Below are 26,534 nucleotides of genomic sequence, written 5' to 3'. Positions count from 1 at the left end.
CGCCCACACCGTCCACCACCTCCAATGCAGCCGCCTCACCACCCTTTCACGCGCGCAGCCGCACCATGCGCGGCCACAACCCACAGACAGTAGATGGCTCATGCTGCAAGGAGTTCAGGCGGCGGAGCTGCCATGGCACGCCTCCACGGGACCTCGTTTCCCAAATCCAGCCGGGTTATGGAGAAAACCAGCTGGGATTGCCTCGCCGCCGCCGTCCTCACCGCCGCACGAGCTTCCGACGATCGGCTCTAGCGGCGGCATGGCTGGGAGAAGGTGGAGGGGCTTGGTGGCGGCGGCGGCGGCTATGGTTCTGCCCGTGTCGCCCAAGAGGGGCGACGCGCTAACAGCTACTGGACTGCTAGCTAAAATTTGACTTAGCTTGTGTGCTTGTATTTTTGGTTCTTTATTATTTTGGTGAAACTGTAACACCCCGATTCTAAAGTCTACTTACGGACCAGCTCCTCACGTGGGATGGGCTCGCATACGCATAGCACCTCTTTTATAATTTTATCCTTATTCCGTGTAAAAGGTTTAACCAGAAGCTGCTACTTTCAAACACGAAGGCTTATAAAGCGAGCCCACACCTACTTAGACTACTAAGGTGGGACTAATTAGGATCTCCCTTAATGTATCTCGTAAGTTAGGATCTTAGTAATGGGACTAATTAGGATCTCCCTTAATGTATCTCGCAAGTTAGGATCTTTATTTGGGCCTGAGGCCTTGTAACCTGTACATTTTTCACCCTTATTTATAATTAAAAATACCAGTAGGTGCCTCCAAAGATGGGACTAATTCCAATGGAACGGGATACATGGATCACGACGGATGAAATCGGAACACTAATGAGCTAGGGTATTATAAGTACATGTGACATGCCCATTGAAAATAAAGCACATGTAATGACTTCGTCTATCTCATCGTTCAGATCTTTATCTACTATGTGTTTCTAATAGTTCTAGTAAAAACATCAATCTCATTTTTAATTATAAAAGTATGTATACAGGTGAAAGAGAGGTTGATGTTTCCGCCACTCTTTTTTCTCTTTTCTTTTTTGGCGAGATAAGGCAAAAATCGAGTTTTAGTTATGCATTTTATAGTTCAGCCATCCTAAATTATGTCCACTCTTAAAATCATTTTGTGCTATCTTAAAATTCAAAGAATTACCCGTTCGACTGCCATCCCTTTTCTAGTTCCGCAACATAAGGTGGGCAAACTCACAACAGTTGGGTTGTGTTGGGCTGACCCCGAGTGACAATTTAGTAGGATTCAGAATTGTCAGCTCTAAAATGCTTAAAAATTACTACATATTGACCTTAATTGTACTACTTTGAATGGTTTGTGACAAGTTTATTGGATAATCTGTTACAAATTTATTGGAATAAGCTGTGCTAAATTTACTACCATCTCGGAGTCCACATATAATTTATATTAGTATTTAAATAAAAAATAAAACTTTAACCATCAAATTTATAAAAAACACATGTAAATTGATAGCACAGAATTAATATTTACAGATTGATCATTAAAATTATTTTCATGATATATTGTTATTTAATCTATAGTGATATGTTTATATAAATGTTGGTGAACAAAGCACATTTTGGAGACCATGTTAAGTTTTAAAAAACTTACAACCAGGGAAAGTATGACATAATTGTAGACTTATCTTCGTATCTAAAGGTGAATAAGTAAAATATAACTAGTTCTCATATGTATAAGGGGCTTATGTCTACGTATATAAGAGACCATTTTCTTCTTTTTTTCTAAACTTATAAATCATGTGCTAAAATAGAACATCTTCCATTATCAAGAAAAAGACATGAAGCATATACCATCCTACATTCTTCTACTAGTGGTATCCTCTAATATTCTCCGAAGATGTCAAGATGCCATGATACCTATACAATTAATTGTAACGGTGCCATTACAAATATTCGAGTTTGGATGTTTGTCATTACAATTCACCTATTTGGAAACAGATCATTACAATTCTTAGTTTACTTGACCCATGACATTTTCTATGTCTTTGATGCTCTTGGACCCACGAGCATACCATAGTACTTTCATATTACCCAATATGCCCATACTACGTCTTTCTCACAATCTTGCTAGCACGCAGGCCCACACGTAATCCCCTTCATCTCTCCTTTCTTCCTTCCACACCCATACCGTCCCATCCCCATGCATGTTCCCCTTCCTACTCCGGTCTCCCTCCCCTTTGCACTCTTCCTCTTGCCATTGGAAATGGTGAGGAGGCAGGACCTATTGGAGGGCACCATTGCATGTGCACGTGAGGAAGGCCTCCCACCAGCGTTGGGACGCAGGGGAGTGCCTCCCAGACGAGGCCATGGTGGTGGTGGATAGGGAGTGTGGCTATGATAGTGGAGGCAGGGCTGTTGCCTTTGAATCGCGGATGACGAGTCTCCCTCTCCCAAATGACCAGATCCGACAATTTCGGCAATGAGTTCCATAGCTCGAGCTCCATTACCTCTACCGGCAGCATCCTTCCTCGCCTCTGCAAGCATCTTTTGCACCACTAGCGAGCAGCTCCCCTTACCTTCATACTCACATGCGAGCAGCTCCCATGCCCTTCCCGATACCATCAACAGAGGAAGAAGATCATGGGGTAGAGAAAAGTTGATGGGGAAGGGAAGGCAGGGGCGCCAACGAGGATGCCACCTTGCTACCAGCATGGCCATGCCCGAACTTCGAAACCTTCCGTCGGTGTCCGCTCCTCTACCCTCCATAGACGGTGATCACCTGTGATCCATGGCTACAAAGCGCCTCCCTTCGTGTCCGCAGGTCACCCCTCCCCTCCATGGTCACAGTGATCGGGCAAGAAAGAAATGTTATGACATGTGGACCCCTAGTCAATAAGGTAGAAAAAAGAGGCGTGGGATATTTTTGTCCATACGGTTCAAGACCGAGAAAATGATATGGTAATGGCATATATTTAAATAGATGAATTATAATAAAATACTATTTTTGAAATAAGAAAGTTATAATAGCATATTCTATTCGAGGGGAGGCTTATCCTTCACGTTATCCACCTCAGCGGCGCGCCCACCAATCGCAGGGCGCCCCCGGGCGCCCCCGCCTTATCCACCTCACCGACCCACCACCGGCACGAACCATCTCGTCTCCAGTCTCCAGTTTTCCACCACGGTCGCCTCGTCTCTTCTCCCCCTCTACTGTCTCCTCCAATCGACCAATCCCCCGCCCCACTCCCACTAACCCTCACCCCACTACATGGCGGCAGCGCTCGCCTCCTCCCGCTGCTGCTGCAGCCGCCCGTCGCTGCCGCCGCTCCCGACCCGCGGCCGCCGCGCCGTCGCCCGGTGCGCGCTCGGCGGAGGAGAGGTCAGCTTCCTGGGCTCCGGCTGCATTTCTCCTTGTTTCTCTTTTCGTGCGTGTGGAACTAGGACATAGGTTTCGATGTTCTGTAGCAATGTGGCTCAGGCTTGATGGTGCCGCGTTGCTGCATTGCAGCTTGGGCTTGATGGGTGAATCATGCCGGTGCCTATCAATTCTGGCATGTGGAGCCTTTCCAGGCACTTGATTGAAATTGTAAACTGAAGGATTGAAATATTGATGCATTGAAATGTACTTGTGAAGATTTGTTTTAAATTGAAGCTGTAAATTGATGGCAATTGTGTATGCGAGTCAGTTAATGGTTTGGTAAGATCAGGGAAAGGGGATTTTGAGCTTCCTGTGTTGATAGGGGTAGCAAGGTTTAGATATTTTTTTATCAGGATATAAGTGCCTATTTGTGTGGTTTCTCAATGTTTGCAATTTCAAATTCTACAAAATAGGTATAATTTGTGATGTAGAGTTGAGCAGTCTGTGAAAAAGACGCAAAGTCGTGTAGTTAAAGGAAAACTGCTGATTCAACAATTCAGTCACCTGTCATATAAACAGTAGAGTGGACAATCATGGAATACCAATTAATCTAGTGGGAAGTCTTGAGAATCCCCATGAATTAAATGGTACTACTTAGTGTAATAGAGGAAAACAATGTTAGCCCTGGTTTTTTTCTCAAAGATTTGAAGCTGGAAGACTAGTTTTTTGCTGAAGTAAACCTTGATTTATGTTCTTCAATGTATTATAAGACCTTTACAACCATGTTAGTGACCATGCATCTCAACTTTCATAAAAACTCTCCTATTGCTGTCCTGGTCATGTTCTGAGCATTGTGTGCTTTGGAGATACAATTTATGCTGAGGATGTGCAGTATGACTGCTGCTGCATTTGGATGCACCACTCTTGCTGACTGAAGTTTCATGTTGTGAGCTCTTCTTAGTTGACACAATGTTCCCTGTTACATGTTTCAATTTTTTCTTACAACCTTGCAGAAAAGAAACAACTTCAGCTGGAAAGAATGTGCAATTTCAGTTGCATTATCAGTTGGATTAATCACTAGCGCACCAGCAATTGGATCGCCGGCCTATGCTTCTCCTCTTGAACCTGTTCTTCCAGATGTCTCCGTTCTGATCTCTGGGCCTCCCATTAAAGATCCTGGTGCTTTACTGAGATATGCTTTGCCAATAGATAACAAAGCTATTCGTGAGGTTCAAAAGCCACTGGAGGATATCACTGACAGTCTCAAGGTTGCTGGTGTTAGGGCCTTGGATTCAGTTGAAAGGGTAAGTCATGCATTTGAGGCACCTTTCGTCATCACTCTGATTTACAGCTGTTTTCTGGAACTTATGAATTTCCCTTAAATTCTAGAATGTCAGACAAGCATCAAGAGCACTGAACAATGGGAGAGACTTAATTCTTGCTGGTCTTGCTGAGTCCAAAAGAGCAAATGGAGAAGACTTATTGAATAAATTGGCTGTTGGACTTGATGAGCTTCAAAGAATTGTTGAAGACAAAAATAGGGATGCAGTAGCTCCAAAGCAGAAAGAACTGCTCCAGTATGTTGGAACGTGAGTAAACTTCCTTGAAGCAAAACTACCGTGCCTGTTTTCCTGCCAGTGCTAAGCAAAGCTGTAGTAGTTCCTAAATCTATTTCTGTGAGCCACATGCGAAAGTTTCTTGCTGTAAAATTGTGGTATCTATATCTATCAATATAATATTCTTGCTTGCTGAGCAAAAGTTCTTGTTAACAAATAACTCTCTAGTGCTAAAGAACTAAAGAACAGAATTGTATCTGCCTCTAAATAGATGTAAGAACTGTTATGAAACAGCTCTTCTCATTTATACCTTGTCATTGACTCTGCAGCTGAGATCTTCCTGGGACATTGCATTTCTGCAGTGTAGAAGAAGACATGGTTGATGGCTTTCCCTTTGAAATACCAGAAGAGTACAGCAACATGCCTCTTCTCAAAGGAAGAGCTGCTGTGGATATGAAGGTTAAAATTAAGGACAATCCCAACATAGAAGATTGTGTATTTCGGATAGTTCTGGATGGATACAATGCTCCTGTGACTGCGGGGAACTTCATAGATCTGGTGGAACGTAAATTCTATGATGGCATGGAAATCCAAAGAGGTAATTCAATCTTTGAGTGCTTCATACCAGTTATTGTCTCTTTCTTGCATCTTCCAGCATTTGTTATTATGTTGCAGTTTGATATCCATTAAGTTCTATTAAATGTGAGTTTCATGTGTGGGAGTAGTGACTATGTACTCGTCTCTTAACAAGTAGCATATGCATTTTACAGTTCAGAGCCCATTATCATACCATTATAACGTTCAGTTTTTATATGGACAAGTTTTCCTAGATGTCAGTGAGCTTTTTCTGAACTGTGTTGGTTCTTCTGCAGCTGACGGCTTTGTTGTTCAAACCGGAGATCCAGAGGGACCAGCTGAGGGATTTATTGATCCCAGCACTGGCAAAATTCGCACAGTACCTCTTGAAATAATGGTTGATGGTGATAAGGCTCCTGTATATGGTGAAACACTTGAAGTAAGCAGAAGCAGCCTTATCTTCTTTGTCTTTTCATTTCATCGGTGCTCAAAATTTTTGGCTGCTGTATTCGAATATGCCTTTTCTTATGTTTCACGAGGTCATGATTTTCAGGAACTTGGCCGCTACAAGGCTCAAACAAAACTTCCTTTTAATGCATTTGGAACTATGGCAATGGCTAGAGAAGTAAGAGTCGTGCAGATTAAGCATATCAGCATATGCACTATCTGAATATTTAACATCTAACATGAGATAACTGCATTCCATGACAGGAATTTGATGATAATTCAGCTTCTAGTCAAGTCTTTTGGCTCTTAAAAGAGAGTGAGCTAACACCAAGCAATGCCAATATATTGGATGGGCGGTATGCGGTATTTGGATATGTAACTGAAAATGAGGATTACTTGGCGGATGTCAAAGTTGGGGATGTCATCGAATCAATCCAAGTCATTTCAGGCTTGGACAACCTTGTCAACCCAAGCTACAAGATTGCAGGATAACGTGTTTTGTATCAGAGTTCCTTGTCGGCAATTCTGTCTTGAAATCGATGTAAAGCACTATAATATCTAACTCTTATATCCTTCTCTCTTGTTAATAATGAGGTTTTGTGTCATGCGGAATTCAATATTAATTGAAAGTTCAGAGTTATTGATCGGTTGTCCCATGCCAATGGCATGTTGGGCTTGAATTTAATTCACTGTAAAGGATTTCGGATATGAAACCGAAATATACATTCTGCTTGCTATGGACTTTCCAAATTCTGATGGGCATTAGTTTCTGCAGCCCGTCATGGATAGGTCGCTTTTCTGTCTTGCGTGTCTCTCCTGTTTTTCCCTTGAGCGCTCATGTGGCCAGATAAACTATTTCTACCCTCTTAATTATGTTCAAAAGGGATTTATATTGGTATTTGCTCCCTCTATATTTGTAGATGTGTCATCCCATTCGTGGTACAGATATATATGGTTTGCTGGGCCAATGATGCCACATGCAAAATAAAAAAAAAATTCGAAACAAAGTAACTGTTTGTTACAACGGGGAAGATGTAATGCGAGTCAATGCATTGTATTGCCAGTTACTCCACGTCACGTGGATGTGTAGTATTTTCAGCTCTTGCACGCTGTACGTTTTGCTGATCAAGTTTCGACATGGATATTTTTAATGCTAGCCCATTGAACAGTCACATGTTCAGTCGAATCTATTTTATTTTTGTTACACAATGCTGAGAGTATGCTTAGATTGGTAACGAATTTATGGTTTACAGAAAATTGCAAAAGTCTTTACCAATTATAATCGTTTTTGTAAGTGAATACTAGAAAATTATAAAAGTTCATTCAAGTTCCATTCTTGCAAAGGTAACCCACCAAAGTGAGTTTGCAATATCGCTACGGTTAACATTCTATCGAGTTAGCACTTGTGTAAAAAGGGTGCATGAACGTGTATTTACGTATGATCCGTATTTTTGTTTAGCGGAACAGTCGGCTCTATCTATCGTAGACACAGAATCATGAGCATTGCCATTCTACTAGTATTTCGATTCAGCCTCTCACCCAAATGGTGGGGCACACACAACTTTTCCTGGCCCTCTCGTCTCTCCGGCGCACACATAAATGCATGTCTTCTTCAAAAACATTTCAACTTCACTGGTGAAGCTAAAGTCGGTGAAGCTAAAAATAATAGTTTTACCTAACTTTCAATTCATTTTAGCATCAGTTTGCGAAACGACTTCACGATAAAATACAATACCTCATTTTACGTAAAACATGAAGGCGAATACAGAGGGTGTTTGGTTTGAGTTGCTTATGCATAAGCAACTAAAATATAAGCAACTTATTTGCTTATGCAACCAAACACCCTTACTTATTAGGTTGCTTACATAAACAACACAAGGGTTGCTTATTGGAGCTAAAAGGCACTCTTTACCCCCTGCCCTCATTTATGGGTGGTCCCCCCTCTCTCTCCCACCAATCACCTCTCAATAATTAGGGACAAGTTGGTCCATTCAATGCTTATAAGTAAGAGTATCCAAAAAGTTGGACTAAAAATAAGTAATTCCAAATAAGCAACTTATAACGATCAACCCAAACCAAACCGGCCCTCAAGATAAACCGGGGCCGCATTCTCTCTCACCCGTCCATTTCTCCCCTCTCGTGCGCTAGGGTTTCACTGCCGGGAGGTGGCTCCGGCCCGCGCCTGTTGTGCGCCGCCGGCGAGGCGGCTCGGACCCCACCCGTTGCCCATGGGAGCATAGTGGGTGGCGGAGCTCCGCTTGGGGCCAAGCGCGGCGGGCGACGACGGTGGGAGGCGGAGCTCCGCACGGATCAGCCCCGCACCCAGCCCGGCCTCATGCGGCGAAGCGAGGCGGCGCGATGGTGGACAGCGGCTTCCATCAGTGGGCGCCATGGCGGAATCCTGCGCGCCGAGGGGACCAGCGATGGCGGAGGCCTCACGAGTCAGATCGGGGGGCAGGGTCCTGTTAAGAATCTCATGGTTCTAAGAATTGTGTGGCTACCCTTCGGGTTCTAGCGGCAGGTGACTTCGTCGACGCTGTGGACTGTCTCAGCCGTGCGCACTCAAGATCAGGTTAGGGTTCCCCCCACCACGCAACTCCTCCGATTGATTGTCTGAAGCGAGCAGATGGCTTAGTTCTGTACTAATAAGGTATGCTCTTCCTTTTCAGTGACCAATTTTAATTTCTGCCATACTATTCCTTGGACACCTATTCATATAGTTAAAAAAATTGATCCACATTTTACTGAGAAGATCATCACACTACTTTAAGATAGATTCATACTGAAGTAGTTAACTAGATGGATGTAGTGAGAACATGCCGTGCCAATATTGAAACTACATTTATTTTATAAAAAGGTGTGCTGATTCCTCCATAACTAAGATATTCAGGATAGGATCTGCGTATCTTCCAAACATTATTGAATTGTTGCCTTTTTTTTGTTTGGATGTACCTGGTGGGTTTGGAATTAAAATGCGAGCATTGTTAGGATTTGGAATTGGATATGAGTTCATACGAAGGATATTAAACGTTCTAAAATGCTTAACTGAACATTAATCAAAATGTTTATGATGTGTTGCTTCTGGTATTAAGCAAGCATTTAAAAGTACTTACTGGTCCTTTCTCTTTTTTGCTATTCCTCTACTGATGTGTCAGATTGCTATCTGTTATTTTTCCTGTACATTTGTATGATTAGAAAGGTAGTATTGTTTTAGCTTCCATTTTGCTTATTGGTTCCTCCCCTGCAGGTGCTTGCTGCTGATTCAGAAGCCTTGGCGCATCTTTTGGTTGAACCATGGGCCAAGCTACTCCATTCTGTTCAGCAGAAAAGGGGCTACTCTCATGATATAGCTTCACTGATGTCGTTTGGGAAGAGTTTGCTTCCACGTGCGGCGGCTGATGTATCCCCTATTACTGATGTCACTACAATAAAGGACCCACGAGTCTTTGTAAGGTTTGATATTTTTGCTGTTTACCACATATTTTAACATTTTATTTAGCATGTGAGAGTGGGATGGTTAAACAATATATTCCCCCCTGCAGCAAGCTGGTTAAAGTTTTACTTTTCATGTGTACATATGGTTTGAAATTTGGATTGCTCCATTTTATATAACTTAGGCAAATTACTGTACTTAGATAAGCAAAGTATTATTGTTAGTTAGGCAATGTACTGTTATTACTCAGGCAAAGTATTATTTTTCAGTTAGGCGTATTACTGTGTTGTTTAGGTTAACATAACTTTTCTTAGTAGGCAATCATGCATTTTTTTCACACACAAAACATCCCTTGTGTGCGATGCAACTCAGATTTGGGGTCACGGTTATGATAATCAGTTCTTATAATGCAAATGCTTATTTAGGTATTTCTATTATATGATGCATGTATTTCTTTTTTAAAAAACAACTGAAACTACTCGTAACAGGCATCTAAAATGCTTAACTGATATAATTAAAATGTGTACTTAACATTATCTAAAATGCTTATGATGTGGTGCTTTTGATATCATTTAAAGAAATTTCCTTTTTGTTCAACAACTCATCAAGTACTGATATTAGTATAGGTAATTGACCAGTACTGACAATCTGGTACTGATCTTATCTAGTATTGATAATTTTTCAAGTATAACCTGTGTCCGTATAGAGTAAAAGACGGCGAATGATATTGTTTCCTATATTCTCTTAGTGATGAATTACTCATGTCATCTTCTTCTGTTGCTGTTGCAGCCCATATGAATCTACATGTCTTCATCTTTAATATTTTGTTGTTTTGCTGCTCTTCCCTGCAGAAACACAAAGATGCATCGAAAATTTTTATGTAGGCAACTTATACTAGATCAACAAGCAATTTATCCATTGTGGTTCAGCATGTGGTTCCAATTTTTTAGCAATTTTTCATATTCTAGTGAGTTTTGCCATAAAACTTTAATTAAGTTCTGGACTACCTCATCACAATATCACATAATTTCTGTAGGCTATTCTTTTGTTAAAAAATAAGGACAAGGAATTCTATCTCTGAAATGTCATTTTTTGCATTAAATTTGTGTGCTCATTTTAGTCTTTGCTTCTTTTCTCGTGTATCTTTGTGTGCCAATCTAGCCTACAAGATGTTGACTGTTAGATGTCGATTGCCCCCCTCATGCTTCACTCTCTGAATTTTTCAATAGATGTGTGCTATCCCTGGTTAATGCTGATTGTTTCTCATTTTCCTAATTATGCAGAAGTAATGTTCTCATTTAGGTGAATTATTACTGTCAGGCAAAAGTTTATCTCTGTATAGGCAAAGTAGTATTCTTAGTTAGGTAAAATAAAGTGTTGAATTTCTTAGACCACAGTTACCTGATTGTGTTTATTATTTTAGTAGTAATTTTAGGCAAAGTATTATTTGAAGTTAGGCAAAGTAAAGTGTTGAATTTCTTGAACTGCTTGTTACCTGATTGTTTACTTCATTAGGTCATATAGAATTAGCAACATTTGTTACTAGATGTAATCTGCCTTGGTGATGTTTTACACTTGCTACTAACTGATCTTACTATTCTTTCACTAATCATGCTTCTGTCCCATAAAATAGTGTTTTAGAACCTGATGTGCCTTTCTTTTCTGCCTGCAAGTTGTCCTGAGTGGATAAGCACTATAACATGCTCTTCAGCTGTAAGGCTCCTACCATTGTTTTCTGGTATGTTCCCTGTAAGTTTCAATTTTTGATCCATAATGAAAAATGCTTTTCCTTTTTTCTCACAGCCATGTGTTTGGTGGTCTAAAAGTTCATCAGATCATCATCGGCAGCAGTGAAGTTGCAACTAAACCTCGATTTGATTCATGCGCAGCTTTGTAGTTGTAGTTCCAATCTTTTGTTTGGTGTGTACAACAATGGAGGCAATCATGACTCGAATGCTGGTAGTTTGAAACTTTGTGAATGTTTATAATTTAGATGGGTGAAAATGTTTTACCATATGTTCTAATTTTCTTACAGTTTGTCGAAGATTTGTTTGTGAGATCCTAAAAGTTGCTTTTTATTGTACATATTGAGTTGAATTACTAGTAAAAAATTGTAGAAATGTCCAGAAGCAAGCAAATTAAGAGGGGGCGGTGGTGCGGGTATGCTTTTGGTGGAAAAATTAGCTCCGACTGCCTGTCTTGCCAGCTTTTTCTCTGGTCTGACAGCTTTTTTTTTTTTCAGAAGAGGAAAGGTAGCCGTGCGGCCGGCCGTAAGTTAGCCCCGTTCCCTGTCAGCTCGTGGAGTTCAATGTTTAAATACTAATTAGACTATTAAATATAGACTAATTACAAAACTAATTGCACAGATAGTTGCGAGACGAATCTATTAAGCTTAATTAGTTCATGATTTGATAATGTTCATGATTTGATAATGTGGTGCTACAGTAAACATATGCTAACGAATGATTGATTAAGTTTAATAAATTCGTATCGGAAATTAGTCTCTATCTGTGTAATTAATTTTATAATTAGCTCATGTTTAGTTCTCCTAATTAGCCTTCAAATATTCGATGCGACATGAATGAATTTTAGTCCGGACTAAAGATTCAAATACCTCCTTAGGGTGTTTGGTTTCGCGGATTGAAGTTTAGTTCTTATCACATTAAATATTTAATGTAGATACATTAACCTTAGACTGGCCATTTAGATATATTAACTGCCAGACTGGCCAGTCTGACAGCTTTTTTTTTCGGAAGAGGAAAGGTAGCCGTGCGGCCGGTCGTAAATTATAGCCACGTCTTTTACATATATAGGTGAGTGTCTTTTACATATATAGGTGAGTGTCTGTAACCCACTAAGGCCTCGTTCGTTTTATCGGGATTGGATTCCAGCCAGGATTACTTCCAGGTCCGGTTTGAGTGATTCCACCCGTGTCACTCAATCCGGTCAGGATTTATTCCAGGGGTGAGGAGGTATGGTTTCAATCCGGGCCATCTAATGTAGAAGTATTCCAATCCAGGCCGATTTTCGTTCCAGGTCAGACTAAAACGAACAACACTTTCAATGCAAGTTTGGTTTCAAACCGGGCCACTTCAAACCACCCGGAATGGACCTCGTTCTGAGTCAATCCGGTGAAAACGAACGAGGCCTAAAAGTATATTGGTGCATCCACATTAAGCAGTTAAAACAAGAGTCTACATGTGAGAACCGCTCGATTTTGAACTGAATTTGAACTGAATTGATGTTATGTAAATAGGATGCAAGGCGTGTCAAGTAACAACCTACGCCTAGAGATGCAAGATTAGGTGCAATTCAATATAACAAGAGACAAATCCGATAGTCCGAAAAGATAGGAAATCTCTCTTTTCAGAGTTATCGTCCCAATAAAAAAATATTCTTGTGATAGGCCTGTTCCTGGTAAGAAATATAGTGAAATTGTCTTTCCTATTCTTTCCCCCTATCATGCTAGAAAAAAGACGTGCATTTCTTAAAATCGTTTTGAGGAATTCATGGAATAATCCATTTTCATGGAAAAAAGAATAAGAACAAGGATATGAGTTTACCGCTTACAAGCTGAGAGCCCTCACAGCTCAAGCACAACGACGCAATTATCAGGGGCGCGCTCTACCACTGAGCTAATAGCCCGTCACGCGGGCCTCCCAAAGGGAGGCCTGCTACGCTTAAAGCGAGAAAAACTCCATCCCTTTCCTTTTGACATCCCCATGCCGCCACACGGGGGGACATGGGGACGTCAAAAAGGGGATCCTATCACTATCAACTAATTTGTTCCGACATAGGATAATAAGCTCATGAGCTTAGTCTTCCATTGAAGAGAAGCAAATGAAACGCTTTCATAAAAATTCTCGTAGAATCGAGAATGAAGTTTTCATTCTGTACATGTCAGATCATGAATTAGTAACTGCAGCCAATCTTCGAAAAGTCCTGATTGTTTCGATTTTTGGAATGGGATATTTACGTTCTAGTGCATTGTAGATTCTTATCCAAGACTTGTATCATTTGATGATGCCATGTGAATCACTAGAACCATGTGGATTCTTAGCGGTTGGGGCTTCCAGTTATCTTGGTAAGAATATGATATCCGTACTTCCATCACAACAAATTCTTTTTTTTCCAAGGGGGTCAACGGAAAAAATTCCCAAAAACAAGGAAAAGTATTTTGTTTCGGTTCGACCTACAGTCGCATATCAAATGGACGAAGGGAGAAATTTAGCAACACTTTCCCCGCGGAATCTCCTGCAAGAAGAGGATAATCTCCAACTTCGACTTGTGAATTTTATTTCTCATGAAAATAGCAAATTAACTCAAAGGTACTCTATTCCATAAGAGTCGAATAGTAAGTTAAGATGAGGACGGTATCATCATAAAAATAGGATGCCCCTATCGTCTAGTGGTTCAGGACATCTCTCTTTCAAGGAGGCAGCGGGGATTCGACCCAATTCTTAACTGGAAGGGACACCAAAGGACTCTGCCCTTCCATCTCTTGGATAAATAGAGAGGGAGGGCAGAACTTTTTTTTTTGGTTTTTTCATCTGGTAGGTGTTTCATAACATGCTCAAGATCGAGTAACACCAACCGTACAAATCGCACATCATCACATGAACCACAAAGAGTAATTTTAAGCATTGCACAAATTCAACAATTAAGATTAAAAGTTCATGACATGCATGGATCAAATCTGAAATTTAATTAAATGAGCTCCAAAATACAAGTTTTGGACTCGTGATAACAACAACATGAGATTAAACATTAAGGTTTAAGTTTTCCCAACATCTAACTCACGAAGATAACATATTTACGCAGTAGATACGATAGATTAACGCAAAAGAAACGATGGAGTAGTTGCTCAAGAACACCATCGAAATAACAATGACCGCTCTAGTCACTCATCACCCACCCTTGGATCGGAGGAGTAAAAGTGACTGAACACGGACTCGGGTTTACCTGCAACTTTAGTGAGCGATAGAAACATGAGTACAAAAGGTACTAGCAAGTTTTATGCAATTATATAACAAGGAGCATGCATAAGGGAGACCAAGGAGTAAGGCTCTAAAGTTTAGATTTGCAAAAGCCTATCTCATCCTATCCTTAATTTTTGACCATAATCATGTGAATAGCACCCTATGGACAGGTAGCAAGTTTTATTAATCTTGCTCAAACCCACTTCAAATTTTAGTTGAAAATAATCACATTAACATGGTAACACAGAGCATAATCATGTGAACAAGTATACATAAGTATCCGATAATTTTACAATGAATTCATAGGACTTGAGCTTGCTCATAACCAAGAGTGCGGCAATTCGAATTGATTTTATCCTTGCAAGGGTGTACTCTTTACCCACACGACTCGATGACCTTTTGGCTCACACACCCGATCAATGGTGCACAAGGGGGTACTCATGCCAACCCTTTCCAAACTGTCCCGAACTACGAGTAAAACACGCCTAGCTTGTGTGGAGGACGATCTAAGTCCACCGGGGACACTCCTAGGCTCCTCTACATAGTCCAAGGACCACACATCTAGAACCATTCCTCATAGAGCAAGTCAAGTAAGGTATTAGGTTTATTCATCCCATTCGGGAACATATGATAGCACGAAAAAGGGTGCTCAAACCAACGTCAACAACGGACAGTCCTTAATCGACTCAAGCGGTCCATGTCACCGAGACTCCATTCTCGTGACCCTACACACCGCTCAAATCTCATATCCAATTAACCATCGTGTTTATTTATTCAACAACATTAGAGAACCTTATTAGAATCAGTGTTGATTAACCTATAACCATTTCCCTTACCAAAGTGATCATTCTATGTCTAAGCATGGTAAGCAATTAACAAGATTAATTTATTATTAACCATTTTACTTGAGCGACAAGGTATATGATAACAAAACAAGGAAGACCATAATATCAACAACAGAGGTGCTAACAATGCAATAAGATAACCCACATGCAACCCATAGCGATACATAGAAACAAATTATTTAGAAAAGTAGGATAAGTATGCATAGCTGCGTGCCTTAGTTTTCCTCGGGTTCAACCTCAACCTCTACTTCAGGCTCAATGGTCACGTTCTCCGGCAAGTCGCTCTCTAAAATAAATGAAATGCGCGCATGCATGAGAGATGATGCTATCAGCGCAAATGCTCATGAAATGTGTGGAAAATAATAGAAATAGTGAGGAATGAATTGTTAAAAGACAATCACACCTACAACAGTAACCAATCATCAATATTAAACGGAATGATCACCTTAAATGATTAGTCCATTAGAGAGCATGATTTGCAAGATTAAAATCATTGGTGGAGCAACAATTATGAAATAAATTACACTAACAGAGGATCACAAAACATGATCATGAGAGTTGGATTCACCTTAAAATCTATTTTCATTAATGAGGTATGAAATAAACAATACAAACTATTATTAAACACATTAAATCATAAAAGGCATGTAAATCAACCAGAAAAATATAAATATCATTTTTCCTAGATTCTGTACAGAAAACACAGGCTAACAAGAGTGGTTTCAACATTTTATCACTTTTCTACTATTTATCACACAAAGAACAAGATTGATACAACAAACACGTATTAGATTTAAAACAGCATGAAAACCATAGATTCCACTAATACAAGTCACAGATCTAGAGCATACATGATAAATGGAAGCTAACAAAATTGGTTTCACAATTTTTGGATCATCACATGATTTATAAAGTATTTAACAAGTTTAGAACAAAATAAATTATAGCACTCGATATACAATAGGAACATGCACATAATTATTTGTGAAATAAACTAGATATCAACAGGAACACAACAAAACAAGTTTCACACTTTTAGCATTTTTCTACACATTTCTATGCATTTCCAAAGGTTTCAGCTATTGAACTCTAGGAAATAAAGAAAACCGATGTTATTTTGCAGCTAAGCCCTTAGATTTATTGTACTCTTACACTTGGGTCTCTGGATTTTTCCTATAACCCCACTCTTCTTGTCTTTCTTCTCCCACTCAACACACGAGGCTCACCAGCAGGGGCTCCGCGATGAGGAGGAGGTGGCGCAACAGGGGTGCCAGAGGCGGTGACAGGCGACGGACGAAGGCGGAGGGGCTCGCCGGTGGGGGTGCCGGCACAAGGGACGATGGTGGCGGGTGAGTAGCGGAACGGATGCGCGACGTCACAAGGAAGCTCCAACTGCAAGAAATCGAGCATCGGCTTCCCACCGGCGATGAATCGACGGCGGAGGCGGCGACGCATGGGAGAGGGTGGTGGCGGCAATGGTGGAGGAGGGGATAGGGTTTAGGGAACGCCGGCGCTCGGGCTTATAAAGGAGAGGGGCAATAAGGACACGGTCGGGATTTTGCGTGGGCTCGGCCACGGTGGCTAGTCCAGCCATGGTAGCGAGGCAGTGCTGCCGCCGCTACCCAACAGGCGAGTGCGCTGGCGCGGGAGAGTAGGAAGGGGTGACTGACGTGTGGGCCCAGCCTATTTCAAACCGTCTCACTTCTCCACTTCAAACGACCCAACTACAGGCATTCAAAAATCTCCCAAAAATACTCATTTGAAAGATAAAACCACAAAGAACACAATGCCACAAGAATCACCTTCAGAAAAGAAAACAGCTAAAACTAAAAATTAAATGAATTTTTAACACATGAAAACATCACTGAAAAATTCAGTAAAATACTGTAAATTCATCATATTGCACCTAGTATTTAAATAAAATAACAGAAGTCACAGTTGCATAGAAGAAATTTGAGTTGCTTCACAAGTTTGAATTTCAACAATAAACAACAATTTCATGAATTTAATGAATGCTTATACATTGATGCTCCATTATTCACAAATAATGCTCATGTTAATATTTTAAACTTGTTTTTAGCTTTTGGGTCGTGACACTACAACCTTTAAATCCAAATACAAAAATAAAAGCTTCTTTTAGAAAAAGAATACCAAAACACGTTCACTTAAACAAAGGCATCATCCTTCACATTTTTTTTGAAAAGGCACTTAGAAATTCTGAGCACGATGCTTGACAGCAGCAGGGTCTGCTAACCGAGCATACGGTGGGAAACTTGATTAGTCCGTGCTCAGCCAACGAGGTCCATATCTGAAGTAGTAAAGAAAAGCACACTTCATCAGGGACTATAATGCAAACATTTCTTTTTTCCGATCGCCACGCGCTGGGCGCAGCGCACGCAGTCGATTTTCCGTTTAAGCCCGTAACCGTAATACTCACAAACTCTAGGGTTTGAATTACAAAGTATGCACTTAGTTTTCCCCTTTCTATTCGTCTCCGGTCTTCACCCCCTTCCTCCCCGTCCTCGTCCCCGCCTCGCCGCGCGCCCTAACCCTAGCTCCCTCGATTCCACGCTGATCGAGCCGAGCTCGCTCGCGCGGGAGCCCTGGTTGCCCTCGCGCCCTTCTAATCTCGCGCGGATTCGGCGCCGCGCCTCGAAATGGACCCGATGGACATCGTTGGCAAGTCCAAGGAGGACGTCTCCCTCCCCAAATGTAAGCTTCCCTCCCTCCACTTACCCGTAGCCGTAGAAGCCGGATTCCGGCACCTTTTGCTTTGTTAAAATTGGGCGCCGTTAGGCCTCGTGTGGGTGGGCGCGTTCCTCTTTGGTCTGAATAATCTAGTTAAGGGTGTAGGTGACGTGTTCCCTGTGAGACGGCACGACAGCAAAAGCTGGGGGGTTTTTGGAATTTGAAGCCAGGCGTTGAGGAAAGTTTAGTTTGCGTAGGCGTTGTTCTGGACGAATTTGTTTGTAGGATGATGTCCTGGGGTCTGTGGTAAAGTCCTGAATTTTGTGGATTGTTCAGGTTAAATCTGGTGGTGTTATTGATAGTTTTATGGATTAGCCGTTTGTTTTAATCAAAGGGGATTGTACTGGTGCTAGTTGATAGTTCGTTCTATTGCTCCAGCTGGTTACAGTTTCTTATTTGTCGGATTGTGGGGGTAGTAGATTTGGACCGCACTTTCATATCCATGTGTATGGTCAAGTAATGACTAAACTGTCTTGTTAAAATGTGTCCTAGCACCACTTTGCTTCAAGTTGGTATTAGTTTTGATGGTTTCTAACTGGTGAATTATGATGCTCCAGTTGTTGGAACACTTTATGATTTGATTCTTCAGTATATGAAATCCGATTGTCTGAATTGTATGGCTGTTTGTGGTAACATAGGCAAAGGGGGATTTGTTTTTATAATTTGATATGTTTTGGTTAGAAGTTCCATGTCATATACTGCGGATTATGCTGGGAAAGTTTGGTGATTATTTTTTGCCTAATTGTAGGATTTACCTCTTAATTAATGCTATACCACGAAATGTGAATGAACAATTATATATTACAGCTATCATAATAATGTTCTGTCAAATTAGAGCTGCGATTTAAATAAAATTCCCTGGACCTGGATGGAAGCATTTGACACCCTGTTATTTGCGGAGTTGTTTTAAAATCTTTTACTGATTGAACTTTCTTTTTTGCATTTCAGCAACAATGTTTAAGATAATTAAGGAGATGCTTCCTCCTGATGTTCGAGTGGCTAGAGATGCACAGGATCTTCTTGTTGAGTGCTGTGTAGGTAAGAAATACAGATCACTATACAGTATACACCAAAATGGGTATCATCTTAGCATATGGTACGGCTTGTGTGCTGAACAATGCAAGAATCACTTTTTTTTTAATAACATGGCTCTGTAAAATGGTATCGTCTGGTAAATTACCTCCTGAAATGAATTATTGTCCTTTATGAAGTATCATTTTGGATCCCTGAAATTTCTTTCCAAAGACAAATAAGAGAGTCAGCATGCAGAATATACTGTACAGTGGAGGTTGTCATAACATATACAATTGTTCTGTTTAATTTGTGTAAAATATGATTAATTCAAGTACACCTTGTGTGGGAGCTTTCATCTGTGGGTATGCCCTTTTTATGGTTGTTTCAAGCCCGGATATCATCATAAGAAAATAAACAAGCTTATCTTATTCATATTTTGCTATTTTCATGAGAAGATCCATACTCTTACCATATATATTCATGTTTTTTTTTCTATATTCATCTTATTATGAATTAACTGCATAGCTTGTACTGTTTAAATGGTTTACACAACTTGCATTGATATCTCTAGCAGCCTCACCGACAAATTGTATTGCTTTTTATAAGCATAGAGTCTGGTTTCTCCTCATCTAACCTTACTGTGCATTTTGCAGAGTTCATCAATCTCCTGTCTTCTGAATCCAATGAAGTGTGCAGCCGAGAAGAGAAGAAAACGATTGCTCCTGAGCATGTTCTCAAGGCTCTAAGTGTAAGTCTTTTGTCACAAATTATTATGTTATTTCTTAAAAAGGGTGAACACAAGGACAGGGATGAGGTTATCCTTGCTGGTTTTTGGGGGTTGTTGGGTGGAACTCTAGCTTTTCATTATTTGGCCGTAGTGTTGCTTCCGTATGTGCTTGTTAATATAGACTGCATCATCTGTGTTGGCCAATTTTCTGCAAACTCTAATATGGGATAGTGTGTAAGGAGCATATGAGCGACTAATGCATGATATGGAAGGTAAGAATTTGAGTTCATGTGATCTTGTTGTTGACCATGGCAAAATTTTAGTTGATTGCTGAACAGAATGTATGCGGGCTCGGGATGTTTTGATATGTGCTGTCTTTGTATATAGTGTTTTCCCCCCTCTAGCTGTCAATAAGTACTAATCAATATGTGAATTCCCATAGCTGATCATAATTCTTCCTATCCCAGGATCTTGGCTTCAGAGAGTACATTGATGAGGTTTATGCTGCATATGAACAGCACAAACTTGATACTCTGGTTTGTACCACTCACTCACAGGACTATGCATATTAATCCCTCTTGTAACCTTGTGTACTATGCGTGACACCATATATCTCTTGAGCAGGACTCTCCAAAAGCTGGCAAGTTCACTGGGATCGAGATGACAGAGGAAGAAGCTGTTGCTGAGCAACAAAGGATGTTTGCTGAGGCCCGAGCAAGGATGAATAATGGAGCACCAAAGCCAAAGGAGCCAGAACAAGAAGCACAGCAGCAACCACATCCTCAACTTCAGTTGCATACTCCACCACAGCAACCCATGCAGCCTCAACTGCAGTTGCATTCGCCAACACAGCAGTCTGTCCAACCTCAACTGCAGCTGCACCCCCAAGTGCAGCCGCATCCTCAGCAATCCCAAGTGCAGCCGCATCCTCAGCAATCCCAAGTGCAGCCGCAGCAGGCCCCACAGGTGCAGCTGCACCCTCAGCCGCAACAGGCCCCACAAGTGCAGCTCCACCCACAGCCGCAGCAATCCCCACAAGTGCCACTCCAATCACAGCCGCAGCAAACCCCACAAGTGCCGCTGCATCCATCACCAGAGCAACCCTCGCAACCCCAACCCCAACCGCAGGTGCATCTGCAATCGCAGGAGCCCCCACAAGTGCAGCTGCAAGCTCAGCTGCAGCCACAGGTGCAAACCGAGCATGGCGTGGACAGTTAGAGACTCAGCGTTGTGTAGCTTCAGTATAAGTGGAAACGGGTGCTTTTGCTGGCATTTACTAGGAGCCTGTATGCCTGCTTGTGACTTGTTAGATCCTGATTTAGGTTTCCGTGCTTCATGTACAATGTAAATCCAGTGTGATTGCAGGTTGCCTTGTTGCTAATAAACCGAAGCCGTTAGTTACTGATGATGATGCCCGGAATACCGAATCCCTGACTATGCCTGTAGGCCGTAGTCCCATGGCATGGAAAGATATTCTGTTATCATTGTAATAGCCTAACTTGACATTTGTCCATGGTGATAGTGACTGATTTGAATGAGCTCTTGGTGCATATCTACACTGAGATTGACCTGGTGCGCGGAGCGTGTTTCTGTATGTTTTCTGGGACGGCGAAGTTGTGTGCCAGCCTGCCAGATTTACATTGTTGTCTTGTTGCAGAGCGCCTTGAGGCATCCATTCTTGCCATTTGGATGCGACCCAAACTGCTGTCACTCAACTGAAAGTTCAATGCATTATTTCCTTTTTGTTTTCATATGTGGAGTGCTGTCCAATCAGGCTCTTTAGTTCACGGGTGATCTCAGAGCATGACAATTAAATGCTTGTGAATTCAGGTGTCATTGTCAGATTTAACTCGGTTTGGACGCATCAACCATTAATCCAATATATTAATACCAATCCATTTCTTATTTAATTGAGGTGTTAACACTGAGGTTAACCCCAGATACACATGCATCTTTCAGCGGCAAATGCAAGTCATTGCTGCATTCATGCATGATGCATGCTCACTCAAAAGAAAACCTCACGAGATCACACCTGCAAGCCGCTCGATCTACTGCCGACGCTCCTCAACACAACCTATAATACTACTAGTATAATAATCTTATTGCAGCGGAGTACGTGAAATGACACCAACAGAACATGGGCGACAAGGAGCAGGCCGAGTGCCGGCGGCGACTCCATGATCAATTTGCTTCACTTGCAGGTGGCGACGAGGACCTTGCGCGGCGCCAGCGAGGGGCGTCGGCCGTGGAGCGTGGCGAGGTTGTCGAGGATGAGGATGTCCCCCTTCTCCCACCGGAACTGTATGCTCTCCTCCTCGATGATCTCGCCGCAGCGGCGCACGAACTCCGCGGGGATCTCGGACCCGTCGGCGAGCGTCGCCGAGCTGAGCTCCTTGCCGTGCATCCCCACCACGGTGTTGAACCACATCCTCCGCCCCTTCCGGCCGGGGAACACGCGCGTGAGCTTCCGCGGGCCGAGGACCGTGCGAATGCCGCCGCCGGGGAGCCATTCCACGTCCATCCCGAGCGCCCGCGCCCGCCGCTCCGCCTCCGCCTTGTCGGAGGTGGCGAAGGCGTCCTCCCACCCGCGTCCCCGCATCGAGCCGGTGTCGTTCTTGCTCAGCGCCGTGAAGGTGTAGCGGAGGCCCCTGGCGTCCAGCTCCTCCACCGTCTCCGGGAACTCCGCCAGCGCGCGCTCCGTCACGCGGAAGCTCGGCACGAACGGCGTCTCCCCGCCCGACGGCGGCGGCACCTCGCAGAACAGGATCACCTTCTCCGGGAACTCCTTGATCTGAGCCAAGGAGGGCATGTCATGATGTCAAGGTCCATTAGTAATGGAGATCGAGATGATGAAATGGCCTCGCAATATATGATCAACGAGAGAGAACCGTACGTACCAGGACCATCTCGTGGTGGTAGTAGATGAACTCCTCGAGGGGCCCCTCGTTGGCGGTCCAGACGCGGCCGTGGATGTGGGTGCGCGGCGCCGGGCCGACGTACCGGATGTCCGGCCACCCCAGCGCCTCGACGACGGCGTTGAAATCGACGGCGTCGCGCACGTCGAAGCCGCGCAGCAGCACGCCGCTGTTGGCAACCACCTTGCCATCCACCCACTCCCGGTTCGCCCTCAGCGCCTCCACCAGCGCCTCGACGCCGTTGCCTCCCTTGGTGCTCTCTGTAGGAGCCAGGACCAGCGGCACCTGCTCGCCGTCGATGGTCTTCTGACCCTTGCACTCGGTCACGCAGAAGAAGTCGGCCGCCTCCATTGCTACCCTCTGCACCTCTCTTTCTCGATCTTGCCCTGCCTTGGATGTGCAGATGTTCTGGAGGTACTTGCAAGTGCAATGAAAGTACCCTCGCAGTGTATATATATAGGGAGGGAGGGAGAGACGAAACTGACGAAACAATGCAGCTCAGGGCGGATTAAAAATTGTAGATTGGAGGCTAACATTGTTTGAAGCGAGCGACGCATAATTTTATCTCTACGAAGATTCAGGGAGGGTTAGAATAAAAGCTGGCGCGAAGGAAACCATGCGATTTCCTGGACGTGTCTGACGGCGACAACGTAGAAACCAAACGCTGTGCCACGCCAACGACGCAATCGATCAGTCAAAAATAAGGCTGTCTGGAACAGGTTAATTCTTCAGGAACTTTTTCCCATTGTTATGACGTTCACCAGGACGACGAAGCTAAAAGCATTTACGGCAATCTCAACCTGTCGATCTCGATCCATAGTTAAAGCGCGACGAGTAGTTGATATGTCCAATGGCGGGTTCCGGTTTCGCAAGCACGGAACAAGGTAGAAGCTGCCATGGCCGATCGATGGAATAAGGTGGTTTTGCTAGGCACGGTGAAGCTTTCCACGATATAAGGTCGCTACTGCCAAAGTGTACTTTGTAGTGTAAGGCTAATGTTTGTCAGCAACTGAGGTAGCAAGTTGATCCTCAAGCACACAAGAACCAGCTGGGTCGAATTTGGTTGAAAAATTGAAGACTCTTGTGAAATTTCTAAATGTTTTTCCACTAATCCTCCGGCCAAATGCGTCATGTCCAACAGGAAGTTTCCAATTCAACAGCCCATCCTACCACTATATGGTGCACTCATTGTTCACTTGCTATCCTGCGAATCCAATATAATGCACACCGTATATACGTGGATGCTTAACTGTACTGTAGCTATACAACTACTCCCTCTGTTTCAAATTGTAGGTTGTTTTAGTTTTTTAAGCACTACTAGGAAATGGACCTTTCGTCCATGACCTTAGTACTATTGGAATTGGGCCCGGTACTAATATGAGCATTAGTATCGAACTTAATAGATAGTCCCCGAGGTACCCCATGACCCCTTTTAGTACCGGGTGGGGGCTCCACCCGGTACTAAAGGATCTAAGGCACATTAGTACCGGGTGGGGGCGCTTCCTGTCCACCCCCACCCCCCTACACACTCCTTAATTATCTCTCACCCGGCCCCTCCCCCTCCTCTATCTCTCTCTGGCCTGGCTCTTCCCCCCCCTCCTCCTCCTCCTCTCTCTCTTTCTCTCTCTCTCTCTCTCTCTCTCTCTCACACACACACACACACACACACAGACACACACACTCACCCGCCAGCTCGATCTGCCTCCCCTCACCTCCCCCTTCGCTCGCCCCTCACCGGTGGTGAGGAGCAGCGGCGGGGTGAGGTGGCAGCGGGAGCGGCGGCAGGGCGGAGGCGGAGGGGCGGATCCGGGCGGAGGCAGGGCGGAAGCGGGCGAGGCAAAGGTAGCGACGGAGGCGGAGGGAGGGACGGAGGCAGAACGGGGCGGAGGAGCGGGGAGGAGGGGCGGATCCAGGCGGAGGCAGGGCGGAGGCGGGCGAGGCAAAGGCGGTGGAGGAGGCGGAGGGAAGGACGGAGGCAGAACGGGGCGGAGGAGCGGGGAGGAGGTGCGGAGGCGGAGGGATGGAGCCGGAGGTGGGGAGGAGGTGCAAAGGCGGAGGCAGGGCGGAGGCGGGCGAGGCAAAGGCGGCGGAGGAGGCGGAGGGCGGGACGGAGGCAAAACAGGGCGGAGGAGCAGGGAGGAGGTGCGGAGGTGGAGGGGCGGAGCCGGAGGCAGGGAGGAGGTGCGGAGGTGGAGGGGTGGATCCAGGCAGAGGCGGAGGGGTGGAGGCGGTCGGGGCGAAGGTGGATGCGGAGCGGGCAAGCTGTGGGGTGGAGGGCGCCGGCGGCGGACGGCGGGGGCGACCGGCGGGGCAGCGAGGGGGCGGGGCTGGCAGGGGAATTTTCATTTTTTTAATTTTTTAATAGAGTCCCCTTTAGTACCGAACTAACCGGTTGCGAAACCGATACTAAAGGGGTTCCCAACTCGTCCTAAACATGGATTGCCCAGTAGTGAAGGTAGGTGCATAATAATATCTATGAATCTAAAAAAGTTAAAATGACCTACAATTTGGAACGGAGGGAGTATGATGCGGAGAGGTCAACCGCATCGCTCCTACCATCGCCCGCATATGCCGACCTCGTCTATTTTTTTGTCTTGCACTCGGTAGTCCTACATCTCAAACTCTCAACCTAAGGGGGCCTCTTGCTACGCGAGGTGCAGCCTCTTCCTACATCCCGAACTCTTTAAAGATTTGGAAAAATCACTCCTCAAAAGGTCCTAGGAGAAAAGTTTCCAAAAAAACTAGATATTCTTGATTTTTTCTATTTAAAGTTTGAAAATAATTTTTTTCTTAAAAGTTTGAAAATTAGAAAGACTAGAGACATTTGTTTTTTTCGAACGGGAATGGCAGAGGGCATGGGTCATGCTAGAATTCACTTGCTAAGGCGTGTGTCGCAGATAGCCATAGCCCATGGTTTGTACTTTATACCAATAATGTACCATTATGTGTTTTTGAAGAAACAGGTTTTGGGCACAGCACAGGAGGATAAGCGAGAGGGGTGATTCGGTCATTTTGAAGCATGACCTGCTCTAAACCATTGTGGAGCCGGTGGTCAACATTTTGTTCCTAATTAAAAAACACACACAACAATGTAGTACTCAAGCTCTTCTAGAATAAAGAAAATTAAAGAAATGAGTTACATAGGACAACATTAGTTCATCTAGGACGTCATCAATCGTTCAAGAAAATTGCGGTGAATACATTATATATTATACGCATTTCACAAAGAACTTAACATTTCCCACGCGCTAGCTGCTGGTTGGTAGTAGTGCCACTACATAGTATAAGCATGGATGATCGATCGTTCAAGGACACGGTGCCACTTGGATGTGCCGTACGCCGCCTGGATCCAAGAACAAAGGTTGTGGAGGGATAAAGTGTGTTGAGAAAACTGGCACCGTGCCAGATGGAAATATGCTACTGGAGAAATACGAGAATGCTTGACTTGGTGCCCGTGCTACGTGAAGGTGGCTGGACGGCTGATAGCTTCCGAGTTACAGTTTTTCGTTGTGCCTGACTTGGTTGGGTAAACTACTAAACTCTGAGCACTATAACCATTACTAGTTAAATATGCCTGACTTGTTTGAGCATATATGCAAATAAATGAATGTTCGCCACAAACTGCAGTTTGTTCTAGTTCGTTGGTTCTGTAGGTCTTCCTTAGAGTCAGTAAAAAGCAAGCTCACTGTCAGGTAAACTTAATTCTTCACGAATTTAATCATTATGACGTAGCGACCGATAATTTCAATTTATGTGCGTACAGCAGCAGTTTCAGTTTTTGCAAGAATCGGAGGATTAAGGTGAAACCGCCATGATGCGACCATTGACCCGTGCCCTGATGGAGACCGAGCTTAGTTTCGAGTTTCGGCCGATAGTTGCAAATGGATTTGACTGCCGCACCTCAGCGCTACTGGCTCACTAGTTTGTTTGCACAAGATCAAGGGCCATCTGCCTG

The 26,534-nt window shown here is 43.6% G+C and overlaps 3 protein-coding genes and 1 long non-coding RNA gene across 4 annotated transcripts; 3 read left to right on the top strand and 1 right to left on the bottom strand.

The window, feature by feature from the left end:
- Window positions 1-3,145: 3,145 nt before the first annotated feature.
- Window positions 3,146-6,558, top strand: LOC117861323 (peptidyl-prolyl cis-trans isomerase, chloroplastic). Its single transcript, XM_034744854.2, has 7 exons — window positions 3,146-3,360; window positions 4,353-4,643; window positions 4,729-4,928; window positions 5,258-5,493; window positions 5,768-5,910; window positions 6,025-6,096; window positions 6,183-6,558. The coding sequence occupies exons 1-7, from the start codon at window positions 3,250-3,252 to the stop codon at window positions 6,408-6,410; spliced, it is 1,281 nt and encodes a 426-aa protein (XP_034600745.1). The 5' UTR covers window positions 3,146-3,249; the 3' UTR covers window positions 6,411-6,558.
- A 1,456-nt stretch (window positions 6,559-8,014) lies between these two features.
- On the top strand, window positions 8,015-11,367 carry LOC117860878 (uncharacterized). The gene is made up of 3 exons (XR_004641580.2): window positions 8,015-8,568; window positions 9,166-11,064; window positions 11,155-11,367. It is a non-coding gene; the product is annotated as an uncharacterized lncRNA (long non-coding RNA).
- Window positions 11,368-17,646: 6,279 nt separating this feature from the next.
- Window positions 17,647-21,202, top strand: LOC117862154 (uncharacterized). The gene is made up of 5 exons (XM_034745676.2): window positions 17,647-17,887; window positions 18,872-18,961; window positions 19,591-19,685; window positions 20,132-20,200; window positions 20,289-21,202. The coding sequence occupies exons 1-5, from the start codon at window positions 17,833-17,835 to the stop codon at window positions 20,880-20,882; spliced, it is 903 nt and encodes a 300-aa protein (XP_034601567.1). The 5' UTR covers window positions 17,647-17,832; the 3' UTR covers window positions 20,883-21,202.
- Window positions 21,203-21,574: 372 nt separating this feature from the next.
- Window positions 21,575-23,098, bottom strand: LOC117862153 (clavaminate synthase-like protein At3g21360). The gene is made up of 2 exons (XM_034745675.2): window positions 22,562-23,098; window positions 21,575-22,455 (listed from the first exon to the last, which is right to left on the bottom strand). The coding sequence occupies exons 1-2, from the start codon at window positions 22,928-22,930 to the stop codon at window positions 21,856-21,858; spliced, it is 969 nt and encodes a 322-aa protein (XP_034601566.1). The 5' UTR covers window positions 22,931-23,098; the 3' UTR covers window positions 21,575-21,855.
- Between the last annotated feature and the right edge of the window lie 3,436 nt (window positions 23,099-26,534).

Source organism: Setaria viridis, chromosome 6 (genome assembly GCF_005286985.2).
Source record: "Setaria viridis chromosome 6, Setaria_viridis_v4.0, whole genome shotgun sequence".
In the NCBI taxonomy this organism is placed as follows: Eukaryota; Viridiplantae; Streptophyta; class Magnoliopsida; order Poales; family Poaceae; genus Setaria; species Setaria viridis.
Note: the sequence above shows the minus strand (reverse complement) of the source record. Positions and strands in the feature narration are given on the sequence as shown.

What these genes read in the sequence shown, in the direction of transcription:
- LOC117861323 (XM_034744854.2), top strand. Translation starts at nt 3,250, where the DNA reads ATGGCGGCAGCGCTCGCCTCCTCCCGCTGCTGCTGCAGCCGCCCGTCG. An exon ending in CTGCTCCAGTATGTTGGAAC is followed by an intron (nt 4,929 to 5,257) that starts GTGAGTAAACTT and finishes GCATTTCTGCAG; the next exon opens with TGTAGAAGAAGACATGGTTG. An exon ending in TATATGGTGAAACACTTGAA is followed by an intron (nt 5,911 to 6,024) that starts GTAAGCAGAAGC and finishes CATGATTTTCAG; the next exon opens with GAACTTGGCCGCTACAAGGC.
- LOC117862154 (XM_034745676.2), top strand. Translation starts at nt 17,833, where the DNA reads ATGGACCCGATGGACATCGTTGGCAAGTCCAAGGAGGACGTCTCCCTC. An exon ending in GGACGTCTCCCTCCCCAAAT is followed by an intron (nt 17,888 to 18,871) that starts GTAAGCTTCCCT and finishes TTTGCATTTCAG; the next exon opens with CAACAATGTTTAAGATAATT. An exon ending in AGCACAAACTTGATACTCTG is followed by an intron (nt 20,201 to 20,288) that starts GTTTGTACCACT and finishes TCTCTTGAGCAG; the next exon opens with GACTCTCCAAAAGCTGGCAA.
- LOC117862153 (XM_034745675.2), bottom strand. Translation starts at nt 22,930, where the DNA reads ATGGAGGCGGCCGACTTCTTCTGCGTGACCGAGTGCAAGGGTCAGAAG. An exon ending in ACCACCACGAGATGGTCCTG is followed by an intron (nt 22,456 to 22,561) that starts GTACGTACGGTT and finishes TCCTTGGCTCAG; the next exon opens with ATCAAGGAGTTCCCGGAGAA.